We start from the raw sequence: 24,555 nt of genomic DNA, 5'->3' as shown, positions 1-24,555 counted from the left end.
AGCTGGCAAAGCACAGAGTCTCATTCGGGAGACCACTTAAATGGAATGTCTTTCGGCAAGGGACACATAACCGGATAGGCTAAGTAAGCAAGCTTCGGGATGAAGCGCTGAAAGTTAGAGCAAAGACCCAGGAAGCACCTGAGCTGTTTCAGCGATTTACAGAATTACAAGTTTCTCCATCTCAAAATTCCGCTAGAGGGTTGTGACATCATCACCACTGCCAAATTTAAAATCTGAGGAATAGAATATTGTAGTACCTTCCATTGGATTATCGTATGGAATTATTTTAATCGGACCCAGTGATCCACTCACCAATTTCCACTACTCTACTTTAACCCACCCACTAATACTCAGTAATTCACCTTAATTTGTTTTCAGGGTGGGCCTACTTCCAAAATTTTGAGGGTCCTTAGGAATTTCTAGGGGCTGGCCAACTTTCAGGTGATGGTGCATGTTCTTTTTTAGTAACGTGCTTAACTCTTTCACTACTGCGGAAAAATGGACGATTTGGAGTGTACTGAAAGAAAAAATTTTTTCACAAGAACTAAAACACCCAGCACATATTGCAATGCATGAAATTGTAGCTTATTAGTTACACTTCCGAATGAAACAAACAGAAGAGTTGTGTGTGCAAAAGTAAATGAATATTTATTTGTGAAATTTGCTAAAAACACAAAAAAGTATATAGCAAAAACAAAAATTACCGGGTGCACTAAGCCAGTACTTGATTAGGGAAAAACTGGAATATACAAACTGTTGCGCATGTTTATAGATGTCATTATTCACAATTTCAGCTATGAGAAAAAATTACTGCACTTTCCATGGCCTGTCAAGTCAGGGGTCATGACTGTGGGGCCACTGTGGAGAGCAATCAGGGGTGAAGATGTGAAGCAGAGGTAGACTGACAGGTGCTTCACATAAGGTTTTATCTTTGTTCCTCCCTTGTTCTCTGATAGCCGAGCTTGCAGTTTCTTCTTTTTTTCATTCTTTTTCGGTTGGTGTAGAGTAGATTCTATGGGAGGATTGGGGGCGTGGACTTCTTTTCCCTCATCATACCCGAAGATTTCTTGAATGAGCTGCTCCCTGAAAGCCAGCTGATAAAATTTGGCATTTTAGGCAAGCTTTAAAACATTAGGATCGAGTAAATAAGCTTTATCGATGTGGTTCAAAAACCAGGACACTTTCTAAGTCTTGCCAATAGATGCTGTCGCCACTGAATCATCCGGGTCCATTAAGTACAAAAAATAAAGAAACAAAAAAATGAAGAACCAATTTTGACAAATGATTTTTGATGGTAGAGGGCCAGAATAGATTATTCTGGTATTTCAGTAGAGATATAGTCGTGGCACGTCAACAATTCCAATTTATATGATGATTCCTATGAACATCAGCATCTCCAACAGATTCATGTCTTCCCATGAGCTGTCACACCGAGCGTATGGTTGCTTGCTCAAAATCTTCATCCATGCATATTTATTAGTGTTTCCGCACACGATCTTCATCATTTCCGCCGTGAAGAGCATCAAAAAAAAGTCGAGAGGTCGAGCAAATCTCCGAGCGCCGCTCCGCAGCGATGTGCCGATATGGACACCTAGCTGTCGTCTTGGTTGAAAAACGCGACGCGACCTTGAGCATTTGGCAAACTGTCTTCGCCATATGTTGCGAAGACCCTGAAGCATGAAAATAAACCACTGTCATCAATTACAAACCGTATGCACCGCAGAAAACACAGCGAACGAAAACAGAACGTACATGCAAGTACGCGCTGACGTTCCAGGCGCCCGAGGCGAAGTCTCGCTGTCAAAACCGAAATCCGACGTTTGTGCATTGTTGCCCGACTAATAACCGCTGCTTTCGTCGCAAAAAACGAAACCGAAACCGGCCGACGTGCTCGATGTCAGCTTTCGCTTTCGAGGAGCGCGCGGCGATGCGGACGCCATTTTCTCCGGCTGACGCCGCTGCGGCCGTTCAAAGTTTTATTTCTCACGGCGCCCCCTCATGTCAAAACACTGAAACCAAGGCTGCAATTGAAAGAGCAGTTGTTGAGCTCGCTAACTAGATGGCGGAGCACGTCCGCGACGCTCCAAAATGAAAATTTTTGCACGGGCGATTTGAATCGATCATATGCGAACGATGGCCTATGGCGCGGTAGCGAAAGAGTTAAGAAGACCCTGAAGTTTTTGCGCTTTTTGACCATAACTACATGCCAGTTCTCTCATCTATGCATTTTCGAAGCAACTGTATTGCAACTGTCATGTTATGCCCACTCTCATGTTTATGAACCTTGGACACTAAACTGGTACCACATTTGTCCAGCGGCTTTTCCAAGAGAGTAAATGCCACTGTTCCCTGTTCCCTGTTCTCAAACTTGAACTTATTGAAAATCCTCTTCTTCCCCTTCAAATCTGAAAAAGAGGCGGGCAGCATTCAGCGCATCCCAGCTTGCATAGTGGTTTCACAACCTGAGTTGTGAAAGGAGTGCTACCACCTATGAGCATGGTCGCAGGTCTGGAAAATCAAACAGCATGCAAACACCGCTTGACTGCCACCTTATGAACAGATGACTTTTTTTAATCACCACACCGTGGCACACCACGTATGTTGATCACTAGACTGAAAAAATTCAGGGGGGCACTTTGCTGACCTAAACTGCGATGAGGCGGAAGCCTTAAGCGCGGTGTTGCTGCTTGTGTCACTGATGTGTGATTAGGATGTTAAGCTTCGCCTCTAAGAGTGGAACGCGACAGCGTCTTGCAACGCTGCCAGGGAGTCCACAGAACGCCATCGCCCGTTCTCTACGCCTTACTCATTGGTAAATTGGTTTTTGAGGAAAGTAAATGTATCTGTCTAGCGTATCTCGGTGGACACCTGAACCTTGTCTTAACAGGAAGGGAGGAAGATGGGAGTGAACGAAGACACCGTATTCACACTGTATTCACTAGATGGGCCTTTGTTCATTCCAAACCATCAAGCTGGCATGGCGGAGTGGTTAGCATGCTTGTTTCGCACTCCGGAGACCCTGGTTCGATTTCCCAACTCGACCAATTTCTTACTCGGTTTTATTTATTTATCTCGTCTGACGAGAAATTAGGCTAATTGGTTAATTAACGAATTACCTAAACTCAGTCCCACTTGGAGCATCACTATACCGTCCCTTTCATTGGTTGCATGGTTACTAGCTAAAGTACAATTGGCCCTGTTTGAAATTCGTGCACTGTGATGTCACGACCATTTCAACCAATTGAAAAGCATGACATTTCTGTCGACAACTCCTGCTTACAACGATGAGGCATTAAAGGCTTCCGCCTTAAAAAAGTTGCACAGAATGTGACATAAAGGGCACTGGAAAACTAAGACAAAGACATGTAGGAAATATCAGCAAAAGCTCCAACTTGTTTATTTTGCGCTTGTTGGGGTTTCTTGCATGACCTCATGGTTTCGTATTCGGAGTGCCGGAGATGCTGGTTGTGTTGTGTGTCGCTCCACAACGAAAGCTAACAAGGCAAGCTGCTGAAGCCTTCGAGATCTGCGATTACAAGCAATACCCGGGTACATATCTCGGAGGTCATGGAGCTAGTAGCTGCTGTCATCGTGCTGCCACAAAGAGAGTCCTCCCTCCCGGTTTGTTCGGCCTCACATGCTCGCACCCATGGTGTTAGAAAAAGACCATTCTCGCACCTCATACACCAATTTTACCCTGTCCACATCTTCTCCCAAGAGGTGGTGCAGCTGCGCAGGAGCGTTGCTTGGTGGCACCACCCATTCAGGTTCAAATCAACGGGCTATATTTTACACAGACTCCAATGGAGCTTGGGAGGACCTGGTTCTACAGTTTGAATTATCCAAAAATTGAATTAATGGGGTTTGAATTAACTAGCTTTCACTGTATCCCAACTATCCATTTAACCAACTAGCCCGATTCCACACAACTGAGGCCTCTTGTTCAGGAGTTCACAGAGGTCTTGACCGTAATGCATTGCGTGCATTTTTCAGCTTGTTCTGCCGACGGCACGCCAGAGCACCTTCACGCTGCTCTTCTGCGATGCTCTTCGCACAAATGACTCGCTCAGCTGCCTGCGGCTGAGCCAATGCGACCTGGGCGCACGGACCATGTGCTCCGTCGTGGCGACTGTCTGCCGTCTCCTGGAATCGCAGCTCCGCGAGCTGTCGCTGGACTCCCTGCATCTTGTCGGCGATGTGGGGCCTGCGCTGGAGGCTCTCGGGGACGGACTGGCCGTCACTCGGACCCTGAAGACTCTCAGGCTCATTGATGTCCATGTCACGGGAACGGTGAGTGCGGGATTGTCACTTTGTTTGGGGGACGCGGGCCGAGATTTTCTTTTGGTGCTTTTAGAAAAGGAAGGAAAGTGGGCAGGGGCTTTTATTTTGTATGGCAGTCATGCAAAATCATTAACTGAAGTTTAAATGTTACCTGATAGTGACAGCTTTGTTGTGACGTGCAGACTGATAGGAGAGATTATGTTACACACACACACACACACACACACACACACACGTGCTGAATGAACTGCTCATGATCACATGCTATGCATGCCCCTGCCTCTTCAGATCCTCAAGCAGAGAGCTAGCATGTGTACCGACGAGATCCCACTTTGCATGCAGCCAAGGCTGACTCAGAATGGCGTTGGTGTGAAAGCACTGCCATTGAAGTAACGATAGTGGAAGCACAACGTCAGCGACTCAAGAAGACCCCACTGTTTGATCGACAGAATCAGAAGCCGAGTGCCCAAAATATTGAACCCTATCGTTGGATCTGCTGGAACAGAGCCAGAAGGACAAGTATTCGCCACCACAGAAGTGGAGGTTAAACAGAAACTAAGGCAAGCGAAAAACCCTTTAGAGAAAATTATTTGGCTTTTCTTGCTCTGTCTGTGACCATTTGTGGTTGACGTATCAGCTGCCGCTTGTGTTGCTCCAGTTACAGCAGCCACCTGCGAATCTTTTAGCTTTCACTGGAAGGCTCTCTCGGAGTCGTGCATCTTCAAGCTGTTTTGTTGCATCAGTGATTGAAATATTTTTGCCAGCACACTTGCAATCATCGGTCCATACCTGTGAAGATCTTTGACTGCAGGGCGATTCTGTTGAAAAACGAAGGCATACACTGCTTACTGTTTGCATCTGATGGAGTGAGTAGCCCTTGTGAGCTCTCAACAAGCCTGTTCTTGTGCCTGCTGTCCTATGAGTTGTACAGTAATACACCTTGGTGATTTGAAGTCAAGGATTTGACGAAACCCGTCTGGCCATAGATGGGCCTGAAGATGAAAGCAAAACAACGACCACCGAAGAAATGTTTTTGATGTTTCGGCTTCCACATGGGCACCTTGTTCACAATGTGTTTGTGATGCGAATGGGATGCTATCTATCTATACCTGAGAATACTGTTATGTGGAGGCCAGCCGAAGAATGCGAGTAGATGACTGATAGCAATGAGATGATTTAATGGCCACTGGTCTAGCTCGAGCGTTCTGTCCCACGCCACTGCCAGCTTCGTCTTCTTCGTCACACTGCCTGGGGACATGGAGCAATTGTCCCGATCATTGAAAGAGACGCGCGAAATGGTGATGGGCCTGAGGTGATCGTACAAGAGATGGCAAGGTGGCGGAGTACTGGCCACCACGGTGAAAGAGATGGGTGAATGAGTCCTGGTCCACGTAACTTCTGAACCACTGATCGCCAGGAGCCGACTGCCTGGGCCCTTGGACGTGCTGAATGGCATGGGAGGGGGGGACGCTGTCTTCAGATGGGAGCGGTGTGTCGTGTCGGTGGGGTCAGTAGGTCGGGTCGGTCAGGGTCGGGGGCGCAATGGCGAGGTCGGCTTGGGTCTGAAAGGCTGGGGCAAGCCGGGTGATGCAGCCCAAGGATTCACGGCTGACACAGGACGCCGAATCCTCCCCCCCCCCTTACTGTCTGCCCAATGTTGATCTGTCCCGCACCACAGGCCACATCGGGCTGCAGCAAAGGCTACATCTGTTCCATTCAGCGCAATCGCTCGCTATTCTTACAGAGCACCGAAGAGCATATCATTAACTCGAGTGGTACAATTAAGGAACGAATAGCCGAGCCAATCCTAACCAGTTAAAGCTTTTAAATCCAAGATGTCACTTTTCATAGCACCGACGAACCGGTTGCTTGTGACAGCAATGCCCACTCGCATCTGTGCTGGGCAGAAAAAAAAATGGGGTTGAAGTTGAAAAACGATCGCCAAAGGATTGCTGGCATCTGTTTTAGTCCGAAAAATCGAACTTGTGGATTCCACAGAGTCCGAATTATCGGTCGTGAATGTGTACATGTTCCTGTGAGGTGTGTGGTAGTTCCTCAAGGAAGTCTGAAATATCGTGCATGTCCGAATTATTGGAGTATAAAAAGTCGGTCGGCTACTGTACAAGGTGCTACCCAGAAGTTCGGGGAATCTAAAAACTCTGCATGTGAACTAGGCGCACTACGGCTTTCCGCTGGTAGGTGTGGGGAGCAGTCTGCCTTATATGCCTGTGTGCTGACAGCTGTACAGCTGAGCGGACAAATTGTTTTGTTCTGTTTGATTCTCTAAGAGTATGTTTCAGTGATTTGGCGTATTTCTCTTCATCCAAAATGATGGGCTTTAAGGAGCAAAAAAATATGCATCTAATTCTGTTTCAGATTTAACCAAATGGCTCCAGAAGCGCAACATATGCCACAGAAAGGTTTCAGAGCTAATTCCATGATCGAAAGCGAAGAGGTTTTTGTAGTACAAACGCTTCAAAGATGGCCAAACATCTGTGGATGGTGATGAATGTCCCAGATGACCACCGATTAGGATAACACAGATAACAGTAACAGAAGTTCGCGTGGCTGCCTTTGCAGATCGCAGGTGGACTATCCTCAGTGTGTACGATATTGTAGTATGCATCACTCGTGCATCAAGGGGGGACACTGGTCTTGAGAAAAAAAATTTTATTAATGAAGTCACAGTTACGAGATCTTCAGGGAATATGTATTTTTGTGTGCCGATTCTAAATATGTCATTTAATTTCGTGTAAAACAATTCCTTGAGCACTTGTGCAATTTTTATGCAAGTATTTTGGGAAAAGTTTTGCAGAAAATTTGCTGCAGGAAACTCGCTGAAATGCATGCCATTGGGTTCTCTTGACACCAATGAATGCAATAAGGGTAAAATTATCACCCTGGCTATCATAGAACTTGAGTTATAGAGTTCTGAAGTTGTTGCTTCAGAAATGAGAAGAAAAATGCGTATTCCTGTTTGTGAAGTGGCAGCTTCAGTACCCTGTAACTCAAGTTCTATGATAGCCAGGTTGATAATTTTACCCTTATTGCATTCCTTGGTGTCAAGAGAGCCCAATGGCATGCATTTCAGCGAGTTTCCTGCAGCAAATTTTCTTATATGCTCTCTCCAAAAGACTTGCATAAAAAGTGCATAAGTGCTCAAGGAATTGTTTTACACGAAATTAAATGACATGTCTAAAATCAGCACACAAAAATACATGTGGCCTGAAAATTTCATTACTATATCTAGATTAATAAATTTTTTTTTTCAAGACCAGGGTCCCCCCTTAACAGTTCCTGACATCCAAAAACATCGCACTGCTTCCAAGTCTGCCCTGTTTGTCTAACCTTGCTCTTTCTGACTTTTTCTTGTTCTTGAAAATAAAATTGTGGATGAAAAGGCATCGGTTTAATACAGGTGAAAGGTCCAGTCGGAATCTCAACTCGCTCGCACTTTGCGACTTCCATGGATGCATGTAATCATGGGAGAAATGCTAGGATGGGTGTATGCTTTCTCAAGGTGATTGCTTCGAAGGAAGCAGTGCAAACTTTGGCTTAAGCCGAGCACCTTTCTTTGTTTAGATCGGATTGCCTGAATTTTGCGGTAGCACTTTGTATATGCTTCCTGTGGTGGTCTCGTTTAGGTGTGTGCTCTACAGGCTTGTGAGTGGCTCTTCTTGAATGGAGGCAGTTTAGCTGCATCACTGTTGCTTCTTTGTCCTAAAGGGTAGCTTCACCTCTGAACATGTTTTGGAATTTGAATGTTTCCCGTTGTTTTGTTTTTTGTTTTTTAGTTCTGAACATGTAGTCATCAAAAGGAGGGTTGCGTTTGGTATTTGCAAGGTGCCTAATTCATGTCGCTCTGCTCTCTCTCTTTTTTTTTTTTCACCGCAGTCCTCCCTTTTCTCTCTCTTTCTCAAATGCACAGCGCAGCAAGCTATGGAAAGAAAAATGATAGGTGTAATGTTAAGGGATCTGAAGCGGGCAGAGTGGGTGAGAGAACAAGCGCAGGTTAATGACATCCTAGTGGAAATCAAGAGGAATAAGTGGACTTGGGCAGGGCATGTAATGCGAAGGCAAGATAACCGCTGGTCCTTAAGGGTAACGGTGTGGGTTCCAAGAGAAGGCAATTGTAGCAGGGGTGGGCGGCAGAAAGTTTGGTGGGTGGATGAGATTAAGATGTTTGCGGGGATACGGTGGCCGCGGCTGGCGAAGGACAGGGTTAATATGGGAGAGACCTGGGAGAGGCCTGTGCCCTGCAGTGGGCGTAGTCAGGCTGATGATGATGATGACGAAAGGTGGCAACTGTCGCAGGGGGCAGCCGCTCTGGGCTCTGGCGGTGTCGCGGGGGTCATCCTGGACGCCCTCGCCTACAATCGCAGCATCACCCATCTGGCCCTGGACAGCTGGTCGGCCACGCAGGACAATGCGGTCAGCCTGAGGCGCCTCCTGGTGGGCACCGCGTCGTGTGTGGCGGACCTGAGCGTGTCCAGCGGCCGGCGCTGCCACGAAGTGAGCTCGGTGTTGAGGGCGCTGCTCGCCAACCGGAGTGTCCTGCGGCTCAGCCTGCAGGGGTTTCTTGTCACTCCAGGTGACAGGCAGGCGTTCGCCAAGCTGTTCACCAGGAACAGGACACTGCAGGAGATCTCCTTCACCGGCTGCACCTGGGACGTCTGGGAGCAGGACAGCCAGGTGCGTTGCCATTCTGCCAAGTGAGGCGCAGTGAGTGTGGGTCACCGTACCACGCTGCGCAATGCTGTGCGCAGTCAAGGTTTCAATTTGTGAGTCATTGTTCACCAAGCGCGGTAAACACGACTAATTTTCTCTGTTTGTGCTGTTTTGAAGTTACAAAATACAGTATAATCTCTGTGATATGATATGATATGGTGGTACGAGTGTTCCGAACACTCTTCTGCACCCGTGCCACCACGCCAACGAGTGGTCCCAATGGGCACAAACTCCCTTCGACGTCCCAGGGATGTCCTGGACATCCACAGGACATCTAAAGGAGTCACTTTAAGGAATTCACTCTAAGGGAGTCACTATAGGGGTGCTGCCCTCACATTGGTGATGCCACAAACACCAGTCACACAGTACACACCTGTGAGCACTGCGTGCTGGTGTGCCACCTTAAATAAGTCCCTTAGGCTATAAATAGATTTGCATTTCCAATTCTCCAGCTTGTGAATTTAGTTTTTTGACGCAGTACCTTTAAGCGTCCCGCGTCACAGAAAAGCCAGCGTTGTTGTTGGCCGTGAGCAAAAAGTTCCGATAGAAGCAAAGAATTAAGAAAATTCGGGAACAGGCTAAACAATGTTTGGATTGACCCCAAATTTCTCAAAGACATTTCTGCAACCAAAGGAAATTAATTCAGCTGAAAAGGTAATTGGGTTAATTTGGGTTTGGGTGGAAATCGAACCTAGGGCCTTCGGATTGCAAGATGGGCACACTGCCCATATTCCATGAAGGCTCGGTTCAAGCTGAATAAAGGTGAACCTAGCGAATGCGTTGCCATCTTTGACTCAGTGAAGTGTCTTTGAGACATGTACTGACACATACGGGAGTAATAATGAGTCTATATAGGAGCTGGCAGTTGACTAGGCGATGTGAACAGGATTCAATGATGCTGTCATGTTCTACTCTAAACGTAGAGCTTAAGCATACCCCAAGTTTTTCTTGTTTTTTTTTCTGATGCAATAAATTTTGGGTGATACGAACATTTTTTGCAAACCTGTGAGATTTGTGTTAGCCACATTTTTCTGTACACAACACAAGAATCAAGCAATCAGTGGGCAAGCTATGGTTGACACACTTAACAACTATTTCGTTCATAGAGATTTTAATGTTGTGTCACAGGCTCATTAAAATGTGTTAAGTCAGCAACCTGCCCGCTGAGTTGTGAGCCAACAGTCCACCATGGCAAGGGGAAGTTCGGTTAATGATAGGTCACGGGAGGTTGCTCGAGAAGAGCAACCTGATGTGCACATTCCCCACCGGTAGCAGCACCTGCAATCACAGGGCAGTGGCGCATCGCTTAACCGCTGCACTATTGTACCAGGAGTGGTACGAGGACTCCCAGGGATCAATGAATGTAAACCGAGAATGAGCAATTCTGCATCTAGGGGTGTTGATTCATTGATGGCATCACATCATAACCTAGAGGCAAAGATTGTGTGTCCCCTCCAGCTTTTTTTTATCTTTTATGTGTGTCTGTTGCCTCGAGATGAGCGAATTTAGCTATGTCTTTTTTTTTTAAGGCAAAAGCCTTTGAAACCCCGTACTGTCATTAGCAGCCGTGTCGGCAGATTTGTCCGTGTTTCAACATCACTACCTAAAAAGAAAACTGCGTCGAGGCTGGGAATCGAGCCAGGGCCTTTGGAATTTGAAGCGGAGACGCTACCACTCTGCCACGAAGGCTCAGGGTTTGAGCATGAACAAAGGCGCATCTAGTGAATGCATGGGTCTCATAAATGGAATAGAACAAATAAAAAAACTGACAATTAGAAAAGAAAAATAAAAAATAAGAAAATAAACAAAAATAAAAAATAAATTGAAAGTATAATAACACAAAAAAATTCGCTGTGGCTTAGCTTGGTTAAGCCCGGTAATTGCGAAAGCAATATCCATACCTACGCCATGGTACAGCTGGTAGTGTAGCTGGTGGTGGTGCTTGTGGTTAGACTTGTGGTGATGCATCGGTTATACAATCCAATCCAATCCAATATGCTAATGTGGTAGCTACCGGCCTCGCTACGCGACGGGCTGAAAGTGCAACTAGTATTGCTTTCGCAATAAAAATAATAAACATAACAAAAGAAAAAACCAGGGTGCCAGGAAACGCTTTCCCCTTGCAGCACATTAGATAAAGTGCCCCCTGAATTCTCTTCTCTCTTCGTGTGCAGCCCATCATCCAATGCACATATCTCTCTCTCTCTCCCCCTGTGCATAGCAGGGGGAGTTTGCGTGGAAGAAGTGGCATGTGGACACCCTGGTGGAGGTGCTCCAGCGGACCAGGTCCCTGCGCCGCCTGGGCATTGACTGCAGCCTCTCGCTGGGCCAGCTGCGCCGCCTGCTGGCGGGGGCCCAGGAGTGTGCGTCCCTCGAGGAGCTGCACTTCTCGGCCCTGCACCTCGTCGGTCTGTGGCCCTTCTACACGGCCCTGCAGGAGACGGCCATGGCCCACCGGGTGACTGTCGGCAGGTGAGGGCGTTTCAAGTTTGGTTTGGTTTTTAGTTTCTTTCCTTTTTTTGTGTGTTTGGAGGGCTTCTTAAGCTGAAAACCAAAGTTTGGTACAGGTCTCACACTGGTCCACGACAAAATGTGCATCGTGGTTGGGACAGAGTACTGCCAGCATATCGGAAGCATTGCTGTATAAAAACAGAAGTTGAGGCATACCGACACCAACTAACTATTTATTAAGCATGAAATGCTTTTAGCTCCCGTTGTCGGCAGTGTGGTGACGTCAGGCCGAGACCAAGAGCCAACATCCAGGCATTGAATTCCACTCCTCCGGGCACTGAAACAAGAGCATCGGGGCACCGTACGAGACTTAACGAGACTCTCTAAGCCCTCCTACAGGACCGGCATACAAGCGCCGGTAGCTCTCCAAACAAGTTACAAAAAAATAACTGCTTCGAACGTCTTCTCAGTTTTCATCGAGATATCACTCGAGCTGTGCATTTGATAATGCGCAGAATTATAACTTCCAATTTCTAATAACGCGTGTAAAAAGCACATACATGCCACGATACACTTCGTTATCATACATGATCTGTTAGGGGCTTTGAGAGAGGGCCGTTTAGAGCAAGAGAGGAGCTCCAGGGTGAGAAGGGTTTTGGGCGAGAAACTGCCAAACTGCTTCCGCACCGTCCCCAAGGATGGCGCTGCGGTCCCACACTCACACATGTAAAAGACCGGCCACTGGGCCTTCAGCTCATGGCGTTTCCCCCTTTGGCGGGCAGATGTATACACGCTCACGGAGTATTCGAATGCGCTGCAGATACATTCTTGTCAGGCCCGCGTCTCGTCATATCCGCGTACGCTTCTGCATCATCCTGCATTTCAATGCCGCCACCGTCACAGCTGCTTAAGCTGAGCAGTGGAGCCTGACAGAAACCGGATACAGCTGATGAGGCAGGGCAGAAGAGATTCCCCAGACACTCACAGGAAACGATTGCGTCCACATGGACCAGTGCACAGTATGTGTGGTGTGGTGTGTTGAACACTAGACCCATTTCAAGATTTTGACTAGTACCATCTACAACCAATGTGTTATGCCCGTAAACATTTCATGCTTACTCTACTCTCGGTTACGGGAGAGGCAGAGATTTTTTTCAACCCAGTGTTTCGAGACCAACTCGGTGCCTTCTTCAGGGGTGACTGAAATGCGAGCCAGCAGCAGCAGGGGGGGGCCTTCGCTTTCCCTTTGTTCACATGTGGCGAAGTCCATTAATGTACGTGGAGGGGAGCAGTCCTGGAATCCTACTCACTGTCACCATTGGGATAAAATTGGTTTCTGAGGAAAGAAAACGGTGCAGTAACTGTCTCACATATCTCAGTGGACACCTGAACCGCACAGTGAGGGAAGGCAGGAAGGTGAAGAGAAAGAGGTTCCGCCATCTTTAACATGTAGTGACATCGCACAGCACACGGGCACCTTTTGCATTTAACCTAAATCGAAACGCGGCTGCTGCGGTCGGGTTCGAGCCTGGGTACTCTGGCACGGTAGACGAGCGCTTTAACCACTGAGCCATCGAGGCAGGTTCACCATTGTGGGGTGAAACAGTTTCTTGTAAAATCAAAGCATTGTTTAGTGTTTTCAAGCAGTTTACAGTAAACCCTTGCTATAATGTACATGGATGGCTATATCAAATTTTTCCTAAATATTTTCAACAAACACATGCATTTCTTACTTTGTGTATCGAACGTGGCTTCGTATAAAACAGATATATATCGAACTGCCGAGAGCCAAACTGTGCCTACTCGGATTGCAGGTGGCAGGCTTTGCCCCAGGACACGAGTGACTGGTGGTGGTGGTGTGGCAAGTGTCAGTGCCATGGTTCAATCTTTATCTTGCTCTTGCCAACAATTCCTGGTGGTGTGTAGTAGCAAACACTGCATGCTGTAGCAGTTCTAGGTGGAATCTGAGTAGAATGGGGCATTGCCAGCATGGATGTGCCACCGCATATCATGCAACGTCTCTGATGGTTCGGAGTAGCCATTTTTCTGGTGTACTCTGTGAAGCATTGAATGGTTTTGATGCTCATACGTGCCCTTCTTAATGTTGAGTAGTGTGAGTACTTGCTTTACTGTGAAAAGCCACCGAGGTGTGCAGTGTCTCCACGATTGCTGGCAAGATGAGAAGGGGGTGTGTCTATTATTTGGGGGAAAAATATTTTGCTTTGATGGCCAAAATAGTGTGTCCATTAGGCAAGTGAACATGGTGTGTTATGCTGCTGCTCAATGCATTGTCAGTCTGCAGTATTCTCTCATCCTAAGCTGCTTTTAAAACAAGATAATGATGTGGAATTATCAGTGCAAAGAAAGCTACTGCGAAACATGGATGTGGTCAATGACCTTTCTGAGCCTGCAACGGGCCTCACTTGCATGTATGAAAGCCTTGCAGCAGCATTTCTGAACTGAAGGCACAAGCAATTTGGTCGCTGATCGTAAAAATCTTAAAAGCAAGCTTGAGGGCTTAGGAAGAACAACCCAACGTAATCTTTTTTTTTTTTACAAGATAAAATTCAGTGGTTTCATGCCTTGTGCTGAGGTGATTGTTTATTCGCTGTGTAACTGCGGGTGATGGAAAACAATCGGGATCCCTCCACGATAGATTGCCTCATACCTACAGATGATATCTAAAGGAGTACAGTATAGAACAGAAAGGCTCAGTGAACAAACGCGCGTTAATGACATCCTAGGCAAAATCAAGAGGAAGAAATGGGCTTGGGCAGGGCATGTAATGCGAAGGCAAGATCCTTAAGGGCTGGCCCTTAAGGGCAACGGAGTGGACTCCAAGAGAAGGCAAGCGTAGCAGGGGGCGGCAGAAAGTTAGGTGGGCGGATGAGATGAGGAATAAAATAGCTACTACTGGGGCTAGTTGGAAATACATTCCTGAAGGTATTGGTGAGTGCTATCACTATACGGAAAGGGACGAACACACAGGATGAAGTGCTTTCTAACAACTGTTTATTCTCTGAAGAAACATGACGTTAGAAAGAACTGCATTAACCTACCTCGAGAATAGTAATCTTTGGCTGTTGTAAGTGCACATGTTGTTTTTTTTTTTTCCTGTTTCTTCCTTTTATCTTTCATATGATTCCTGTCAGCGCCGTGTGCCCTTCCCTCTTGTGCGTACGATATGACGTCAATATGTGTATATAGTCATGTTTCTTCAGAGAACAAACAGTTGTTAGAAAGCGCTTCGTCTTGTGTGTTTGTCCCTTTCTGTATAGTGATAGCGCTCACCAATACCTTTGAGATGAGGAAGGCTGTGGGGATAGGGTGGCCACAACTGGCACAGGACAGGGTTAATTGGAGAGACATGGGAGAGGCCTCTGTCCTATAGTGGGCATAGTCAGGCTGATGGTGGCGATGATGAAAGGAGTAGAAGTGTGAAATTGTAGTCTTGTGCTCCTTCTTTGGAATGGTGCACAAGAGGTTAGTAACCTTGGGGCTCCACATGTAATTCTCCTATGCCTGGAAATAATAAGTAATCTTTCAGGTTGCCTCGCTTTCAGTTTTAACATCTAAACGATGGCTATCTTGCAACTGCTGAGCCCAGACGTGTGTGCGGGGGGTGGGGTGTGGCTGCTCAGCTGCACCTCGTCCGCCCTGTACCTGTCCCAGGTGGCAGGCGAGCAGAGGGCGCTGCTGTCCCTCGGCCAGCACTGCCTCAGCTGCCCAGACGGCCAGACCCTGCGGGAGACCTGCCTGGCCCTGGCCTCCTCGGACTGTGGCCGCCACCTGACTGCCCTGCAGCTGCACAGCCCCGGCTGCTTTGCTGATTTGGAGGCTGCCGAGTCCCTGGCCACCTACCTGGCCTCGGCAGTCGCCCTCAGGGAGCTGGACATGGAGCTGCCCCGGTCATCCCGCTGGCCCCATGCGGTCGTCAACGGCCTGGCCCAGAACAGCAGCATCGAGAAGCTCACCATCAAAGGTGGGGCTCATGAGAGCAGGGGCATGGGCATTAATGTAGGGTCATGGGCAGGGCATGTAATGCGAAGGCAAGGCAACCGCTGGTCCTTAAGGGCAACGGAGTGGATTCCAAGGGAAGGCAAACGTAGCAGGGGACGGCAGAAAGTTAGGTGGGTGGATGAGATTAAGAAGTTTGTGGGGATACATTGGCGGCAACTGACAAAGGACAGGGTCAATTGGAGAGACATGGGAGAGGCCTTTGCCCTCCAGTGGGTGTAGTCAGGCTGATGGTGATAGTGGCCATACCCCATATTCAGCCATTGTGTGTTTTTCTGTCTGTCAAGCCTGTTTTGTGGCAGGCTGCTCACCTGCCGTCAAGTGGCAGCTCAATTAATCGTGAGAGGCTAAGAGCAACACAAGTCCCACCGATAGCAGCATCTGGCATTGCAGGGCAGTGGCTCGACGCTTGACCGCTGCACCACTGTCCCAGCCAGAAAGACTCCCAGGGATCCATGAATGTAGAGAACGACCAGTCCCGCATATATGGCCCATTATCACTATCCGGACAACTTACACTGGATCTGAACACCAGAACCGAAGTGAAAACTGAACTGCTAGCGCACCTAATTTGCATCTGGTCTGACTACATGGATAGACAATAATTTTTTTTTCGTTTCACCATTGAACCTGAGTAAGTTATGTAACCCCAAGTACAATTTGTTATGTGATGAAGAAAATTATAAACGGTACAAAGCAGTGCTGCTAGGTTTTATCTCTAAAAACTAGTTTTATCTCTAAGGATGAGATTAAGAAGTTTGCGGGGATGCGGTGGCCCTCAGCTGGCAAAGGACAGGGTTAAGTGGAGTGACATGGGAGAGGCCTTTGCCCTGCAGTGGGCACAGTCAGGCTGATGATGATGATGATGAGAGCAGGTGTGCCCAGAGTCGTTGGAGGCACCTCTGGAATGTCTGTCAATGCCCCCTGCTCTGTCATTATTGCTGAACGGGTTCGGAGGTCTGTTTGGTTTAAAACCTGCACACATTTGCCATCCTAAACGCTCCTTTCTCATCGGTATGGCCAACAGCCGTGGTTCCACTGGCTGCAGGTTTGGCTTGATGATGAACCCATACTCTGGGGCCAGATTCTCGCGTGCTCAGCTTCCTTAACCTGTTTGGTTTGGCTCACGCGATAGCCAAAGCTAACTTGTTCGGAAAGCCAACCACGCAAGAGTCTGGCCCCTGTGCATACCCTTTATTCAGTGCTGAGAGACAAAAGTCATAGGTCGCATGCAGGAGCAATTTCGGCGCAGCGGAAAGGGAAGACCACGTGGGATGCACACCTGTATGCACTTCACAGATACTGCGAAGCTCCCCGGGCATGTGGTGTATTACCGTATAAGTGCACTTCTTTTTCCACATTTGAGGGCCAATTTTTGGTGTGTGGCTCATACACATGATGTGCAATTTTTTATTTTTTTTTTTGAGTAAAAACACACCAATCAGGGAATGAGCGGCATTTTGTCTGCCTTCAGTCATCGGCTGCGAAGTCATCCAACTCCAAGCGGTTGCTGTGCTCGGGTGCATGCTCATCCCACAAGAAGTCGCGCAGCATGTCCGCTGTCAACGCGTAGCCGTTGTTCCGCACTTCCATCACATAGCAGAGCAGCTCTTCTTCCAGTTCGGGAAACTCGCACGGCTTGCCTCGGAAAGTGCGCTTTTTGCAGCTTGTGTTCCTCAACGCAACCTTTTTTGTTTTGCACCGTCATCGGACGCACTTCTCGCACACGTCAAATTTCCTGCCCGCCACACGGTTGCCATGTTCGAAAGCAAACTCCCAGCTGTGTAGCTATTAAGGTGCTTGCCCATCGTGCTAGAACTGCAACGCTCAGTGGCAACACACGAAAGCCGCAACTACCACAACTATGGGGAACACTAACACACCACAAAAGCAACAAAATGCTGGAGCTGGTGATACCGATGCCGATGTTAAAATTGCATCGCTCGGCGGCAGCGCATGAAAGCCAAAACTACGATGAACTACTATGCTACCACAGCTTCTATGTTTTTGGCAGCCTCAAAAAGCTAGAGCTGGTGATACTGATGCCGATATGGATAGCGGGAGCTCGCGCTGGAGTTGTTAAACATAAAGTAGACTGTGTGTTTTGTTTGGACTTCCAAAATGAACAAGGAAAAAAAAAACCGGGGACGCCTAAGTCGCTCTAAGAGTGCAATGCATTAGCTCTAGATTTCACATTTGTTGCAGCTTCTGTTGCAACTTCTGTGTGTTTGTGTCAGTTTGTTTGCAATTGTCTGTCCATCAGCTGCCATATTCGGACTGCTGACTGCAGTGGCAGGTATCTGCTATGCTGTCGTGGTGCCGACATTTGCTTGTTGCATTTTTTTTACTGATTTTTGATTCCGATTCTCTGTGTAGATTGTGCTCGAGAAACTGGTTGCTCACTTCCCCTAGGCAGGTTGATATGATGTCGCAAAGTCTCGTGACCTTTCTCGACCAATCAATAATTTAATTTCCAGCTGCCACAGTGGGCAAGTTGTGTCACAAGGTCACGTGGCCTCTCTCGACCAATCAGCGAATTTCATGACACCGGGCATCAGTGGTGTTTTGGCGCATTTCTAATGCTATTGTATTAAAAGAGCTACTAGTGAGCGCTTGTGTTGGCTCTCTTCATTGTCCCATCTTTGCGCTGTTCCTTTCCATTACGTTGAACCAGCTGGAATGTAGCAGTACCCTTGTCTACCTGGTACAGCTGATCCTGGGTTAAAGAAGGTCGTGTGGGCATCAGGAATGTTTTATCGATGCGATTTGTGACGCCTTCGCATCTTGCGCATAACTTGATACTCATGGAGCTATACAAACCTGCAGACATGGCCACTGAAGGCAACATTTTGTGTCCACATACAAAACTTGAGAATATAGCGTATTTCATGATGGGCATATTCCTTTCTACTTTACGTTGCCCTTAGGGAAAAAATGTAGCGGTAGTGAAGGCTGAATATCGAGCAACAGAGAAAGGACAACAGATAGGAGGGAGTGGACACAGACAAGCAGTAGTAGACATAGTCGCAGGGGTAGACACAGACATGACATATTGTAGAATTGCCATGTGCCTTTCTGTTCCTAAAGGAAGAAAATGTTTGAAACAAACTATAACTTACAAAATTTTCATTGATTTCAACTCGATGCACAGAATTAGTGTTCGGAGTACCATGGCCTTAACTGCTATTGCTCTGTAAAGACCAACACAACAGCAGTCACCTTGTCTGGAGTGCAATGTAAAACTGAATGGCAGGCCACTGTTCGAGTTTTTACAATGTAGGATTGTGACAGAATGGGGACGTGGCCTATAAAGTGGGAATACAGTACACAGCTGGTGTGCGGTTCATGCTGAGGTTGTGTCATTTTAACATGAGTCTTAAAGGTGCACTGAAGAGGAATCTGAACTTGTCTTTTGGCCGCGGGAACTCGATCTACACGTTCCTAGCATTCTTAGAAACTGTGACTTATTGCCCTGTGTGGCCAATTTCTCTAATTAAATCAAATTAACGTCCGGCTCCCGCCCTTTTTTTTTAATTCTGCCTCGTACGGTGGGCGGAGTCGACCAACGCGTGGAGTGCCTTTCACCCAGTCCTGTGGCGGCTTGCCGCTCTGCCATCGGCGGAGTAATACATAGTAGTCCGTAGTAGCAAATAGTCCGCGCGTATTTTTATTTCTGCGGGCTTATTTTGCGGCTATATTATCTGCGAATGAAACTATTTATTCATGGAAACCTAAAAAACAAAATAAAGCGAAAGCAAAGCCTCCACGGAGCTGGCTGAAAGGAACTTCACGCGTTGGTCGACCCCGCCCATCGTACAAGGCAGAATTAAAAAAGAAGGGCAGGAGCCGGACGTTAATTCAATTTAATTAGGGAAATCGGCCATAGAGGGCAATAAGTTGCAGTTTCTAAGAATGCTAGGAACGTGTAGATCGAGTTCCCGCGGCAAAAAGACAAGTTCAGAATCCTCTTCAGTGCACCTTTAAAAGTGTGGCTATCAGGAAGGTGTCAGCTGTATATTGTAACGGCATACGACCTTCGCAACCAAGAGCGCGCTGCGGTATACAAATAAAGAAGAGGCGCGGGGCGAGCGCGAGGAGAGAGCGCGCGGCGCTAGCGCGTGAGGTTGAGAACGAAAGAGAATGGCCGCGGCCGGTTGTGTCCGAGTCTCCTGTGTCTGAGTCTCTGTGCCTTTCTCTGCGCGGGCCCGCCGTCCCGTAACATTTGGTGGCAGCGGTGGGATCATACCGCTCACCCGCTCCCAGAATCAAGTCCCCGACGTGCCAGTCGACAGGACTCCGCCACCAGCCGACGGCGCCGACGACGCCGCGGCCGGCATCGCTACACCTGGGCGCTCGGAGGGGTTCGTTTCTCCGCAGCGGCTGGACGCCGGTATTGAGCGCCTCCTCGATATTTTTACTCAGCGGATGGACGCATGGGAGGCCCGTCTGACTGTCCAGGCTGGGGAGATGGAGGCGATCCGGCGCGACTTCCGTCGCCTTCTGCCAGGCGAGCCGAACACGGGTCCGGTGCCTCTGGACGTCCCCGCCACCGCTGTACCCAGCTCTGCCGTCGCTGTACCTGCGGTCGTAGCCGCCAACAGCGTACTCGGCGCGGGCGCATCATTGGACGTCGTGGAGTTGCCCACGTTCGACGGCACCATTTCGTGGGATGCTTACCGCATCCAGCTGGACAGTATTGCGGCGGCGAGAGGCTGGGACGAGCAGATGAAGGCACGGATGCTCGTCGCCAAACTGAGAGGCCGCGCGACTGAGCTGCTGCAGAATGTGCCGCCTGACCAGCTGGGCTCTTATACTGTCCTGGCGGGCCTCCTCGCCGACCACTACAGTACCTCAGGTCACCCCCGTGTGCAGTACCACCGCCTGCGAGTCCGCCGTCAAGAGCCCGGGGAGACATACCAGGACCTCGCCGCCGCCATTGAACGCCTGGCTCTGCAGTCGTTGCCGGGGGCGCCTCAGAACGCCGTGGCCCTGGTCGGCACCGAGGCATTCATCGACGCCATCCGACTCCCTGAGGTGCAGCGCTTGGTCCGCTCTGGGCGTCCTGAGTCCGTTCGCGCCGCCATGGCGCTCGCCGTCGAGGCGGAATCGACTTTGCTGGCCACGCGGGGGTCGCCACCGTCTTCCGAGCACAGCGTCCCGGTGCAGGCTCCTCGGTTCTCAGTCCCCACAGCGGCCTCTACCCGACGCAGGCGTAATGACACCCGCACGACCTGCTTCCGCTGCGGCCTGAGGGGACACTACGCGAGGGACTGTGCTGGCCCTCCGACGTCGGAAAACGATTCGGTGGAACGGTGCCCCCGGATAAAGTCCGTCCCCGCACTCCTTAGTTCGCCGCGTCCCCTTCTTTCGTCGGCTTCGATGACAACGGAAGCTCCCTACGTGCTCGTTGACGTCGCCCTGCTTGATCGGCACGTAGCGGCCTTGGTCGACACTGGAGCGGCTGTTAATGTGCTCGACAAATCGCTTATTGTCAACGCGCCCCACCTGCTTCTTCCAGCCGCCAAAACCCGGCTCGTAGCTTTTAACGGCGCCCCGGTGGAGCAAATCGGACGTGTTACCGTCAACCTGACAGCACTCGGAAAGACCATCTCCACCGAGTTTGTTGTCGCGGACAGCCCTATTTGGCCAGTGGTCCTCGGGTGCGGGTGGTGCCAGCAAGCCGGAGTCGTTCTCAATTTTACCACCACAGAACCACGTGCGAGCCAAACTCTGTGTGAGCCGGGTTGGCTTAGCTGGATTTCCAGCCTCGGTGAAACCCTGTGGCAGTCCCTAGTGTCGGCGACCAAGCGTGCTTCGGGATCTGTGCGTTACCTGGGAACGAAGTGGCCACGTCGAGTCAAGCCAGTCGACATCACTACCGTGACTGTGGCGTCCGCCGTGACTCTGCCGCCGGGTGCGGCAACTTGGGTGCGTGCCAAGTCTGACAGTCCGCTCACAGCGGATGTGCTTTTCGAACCTACCCGGTGTTTGGCTCCAGCCCGAGAGATGACCTCCCCTCGAAGCCTTCTGTCTGTGCTCAATGGAGAGGCCCACGTATTAATGCTTAATATCAGCCGTGCGCCGCTCGTGCTGACTCCCGGCACGCAATTGGGTACAGCGTCAGCCTTGGATTCCGAATCACCGGTTGCGTCTTTGCAACCTGACACACCATCTCACCACACTCCCGAGCCGGCGGTCCTATCATGGGACGCATTTAACTTTGGGCCCACCCTGACCTGCGCGGAGCTCGCCTCTCTGAAGGCCTTGCTGCTCGAGCATCGCAGTTGCCTTGCTCTAAGCGCCAGTGAACTCGGGTGCACTTCCTGGGCCCAACACCGGATAAACACCGAAAACCGTGGGCCTGTTCATCACCAACCTCGCCGTGTCGCGCCAGCTGAACGGAGAGTCATCCAGCAGCACGTATGCGACATGCTTGACCAGGGAATCATCGCCCCTTCTTGTAGCCCTTGGTCCTCCCCTGTCGTCCTTGTGCGCAAGAATAATGGAACACTCCGCTTCTGCGTAGATTACCGCAAGCTGAACGCTATCACTCGTCTCGACATGTACCCGCTGCCCCGCCTCGATGATGCACTTGACCGCCTGAAGGGGGCTCGTTATTTTTCCACCCTAGATCTGCTCTCGGGCTACTGGCAGGTGCCTGTTCACCCCGATGATGTGGAAAAGACAGCATTCGTGACTCCCGACGGCCTCTACCAATTCAACCGTATGCCGTTCGGTCTCTCAAATGCTCCAGCCACCTTTCAGCGCCTCATGGACCGCGTCTTAGGCCATATGAAGTGGACTATGGCGCTGGTCTACCTGGATGACGTCATTGTCTATGCGGCCACGTTTGATGAACACCAAATGCGACTCAAACTCGTCCTCGAAGCCCTTACCTCTGCTGGGCTTCGCTTAAAACTAAAGAAATGTTTCTTCGGTTTCGCAGAGGTCAGGTACTTGGGTCACGTTGTGAGCCGGCATGGCATCCGTCCCGACCCGGAGAAGCTAAAAGCGCTTACGGCTTACGAAGCTCCCACCACTGCCAAGGAGCTGAAAAGTTTCCTCGGATTTGCTTCATACTTTCGTCGTTTTATACCCAACTTTGCCAAGCGAAGCGCTCCGTTGACCGCCCTACTGAAGAAGAATGCAGCGTGGAGTTGGACACCGGCCCAACAGCTCGCGTTCCTTGACGTCAAGCACGCGCTCCTCGAGCCTCCTACGTTGGCCCATTACAACGAATCGGCCCCCATCGTCCTCCACACGGATGCCAGCCAAGATGGGCTCGGCGCTGTCCTTCTGCAGGAAGACGAGTCTGGTGACCATAAAGTCCTAGCTTATGCCAGCCGCCAGCGTTCCGACGTTGAGCGCCGCCGCCACTCTTCAGAACTCGAGTGCCTCGCCGTTGTCTGGGCCGTCGAGAAGTTCCGTCCCTACTTGTACGGCCGTCACTTTACCATCGTCACGGACAATAGCGCTCTGACTTGGCTGCAGTCTGCCAAACACTTAAATGCCAAGATTGCACGCTGGTCCCTGCAACTTCAAGAGTATGATTTCACCATAGTGCATCGGCACGGCTCTGCACATCAGGATGCCGATTTCCTTTCTCGCCACCCTTGTTCCGTGACAGCTTTGACGGACCTCAGGACTGCGCAAGCGCAAGATCCCGACGTTGCTGCCATAATCCACTCCCTTGGCACCGCCGTCGGCGCAGGTCTCCGCAAACTGCGCCGGGTCTATCAAATGAAGGATAACCTCTTGTGTCATGTGAAGTGGTCCCGTGGTCGACCACCCGTGTGGTTGCCAGTTGTGCCAGCAACACTGCGGTCGCAAATCTTGCGCGGCCTACACGACGCTCCCACGGCTGGTCACCTTGGCCGCAGCAAAACCTACGCACGAGTGCCGGAGCGCTTTTGGTGGCCTAATATGTCCAGAGACGTCAAGGAACACGTGGCGTCCTGCCAGACGTGCCAGTTCAGGAAGTCATCCACACGAGTAACCAAGCCACCCCCGCAGGCGTTTTCGCCGCCGAGTTCACCTTTCGAACTGGTTGGACTGGATCATTTGGGCCCGTTCCCGAAGACACGCGCCGGCAACCGGTATATTCTGGTTGCGGTCGACTACTTCTCCAAGTGGGTCGAAGCACTGCCCGTTCCCGACACGTCGTCCGCTCATGCCGTCTTGTTTGTGGAACAACATCTTGTTCTTCGGCATGGTGTGCCACAACGCCTCATCACGGACCGCGGGAGCTGCTTTATGTCCCAAGAATTTGAGCGTGCCCTCCGCTCCTTCGGCATTGCGCATTCCACTACATCCGTCAATCATCCCCAGTGCAATGGCCTCGTGGAGCGTGTCAACCGCACCCTTACGGATATACTCGCCTCCTACGTCGCTCCGTCCCACACAAACTGGGATCGTTTTGTTTATACTGCAGCTTTTGCACTCAACACTGCGGCTCAAGAAACAACGCATGTCACGCCGCTCTCAGTCGTCTATGGCAGAACGCCCTCCATCCCTCTCGACGCGCAGTTGGGCCTTCGCCATCCTACTGCGTCACCGACTGACTGCGCCCAACGACTTCGTTCCGCCCGCCTCGACGCTCAGCGCAACCTTCTCACGGCCCATGCGCGTGCGCAAGTGGCCAATGCTGCAGCACCACCACCTCTCTCCTTCCGGTCCGGTGACTTGGTCTTCGTTCGCCGCACCATCCGCACGACTGGCCGTGCCGCGAAGCTCTTGCCCCGATACCGCGGCCCTTACCGTGTAGTTGCACGGCTCGGCCCTGTTACGTACCGTCTAGAAGACCTCCCCGAGCTTCGACCACGCGGTGTACACCACATTTTTCCGGAACATGTCTCCAACATGAAGAGCTATGTCTCCGGCACTCACCGTGATCCCGACTTGGCTCCCACGTCCTCCCTAGTGCCTCCCTTCCTGAATGCCACCCCTTAAGTGGAGCGCTGCTCCGTGAACGCAATCCCAAGTCCCGCGGTGCGAGAAGCCCTCGCAGTTTTCGTACGGCGAGGAGTCGCCTACAAGCAGCCCCGGGATCTACCGGGACCGTCTCGTGTCAGACGACAC

General features: G+C 50.0%; 1 protein-coding gene across 3 annotated transcripts in view; it reads left to right on the top strand.

Annotated features, from left to right (window-relative positions):
* The window catches only part of LOC149368006 (uncharacterized), a 50,630-nt gene that overhangs the window by 5,771 nt on the left and 20,304 nt on the right, over positions 1-24,555 (top strand). For 2 of the 3 annotated variants that reach the window (XM_089558188.1, XM_089558179.1), the window contains exons 3-6: positions 3,994-4,290; positions 8,596-8,973; positions 11,231-11,481; positions 15,102-15,442. In XM_089558188.1, coding sequence (XP_089414314.1) covers positions 3,994-4,290; positions 8,596-8,973; positions 11,231-11,481; positions 15,102-15,442 — 1,267 coding nt within the window. The remainder of the gene's footprint in view (positions 1-3,993; positions 4,291-8,595; positions 8,974-11,230; positions 11,482-15,101; positions 15,443-24,555) is intronic. The other variant, XM_089558198.1, reaches the window with a different exon arrangement.

This window comes from Amblyomma mixtum, chromosome 1 (assembly GCF_055824585.1).
Source record: "Amblyomma mixtum isolate Tamu chromosome 1, ASM5582458v1, whole genome shotgun sequence".
Classification (NCBI taxonomy): domain Eukaryota; kingdom Metazoa; phylum Arthropoda; class Arachnida; order Ixodida; family Ixodidae; genus Amblyomma; species Amblyomma mixtum.
This window is presented reverse-complemented; position numbering and strand designations above follow the sequence as displayed.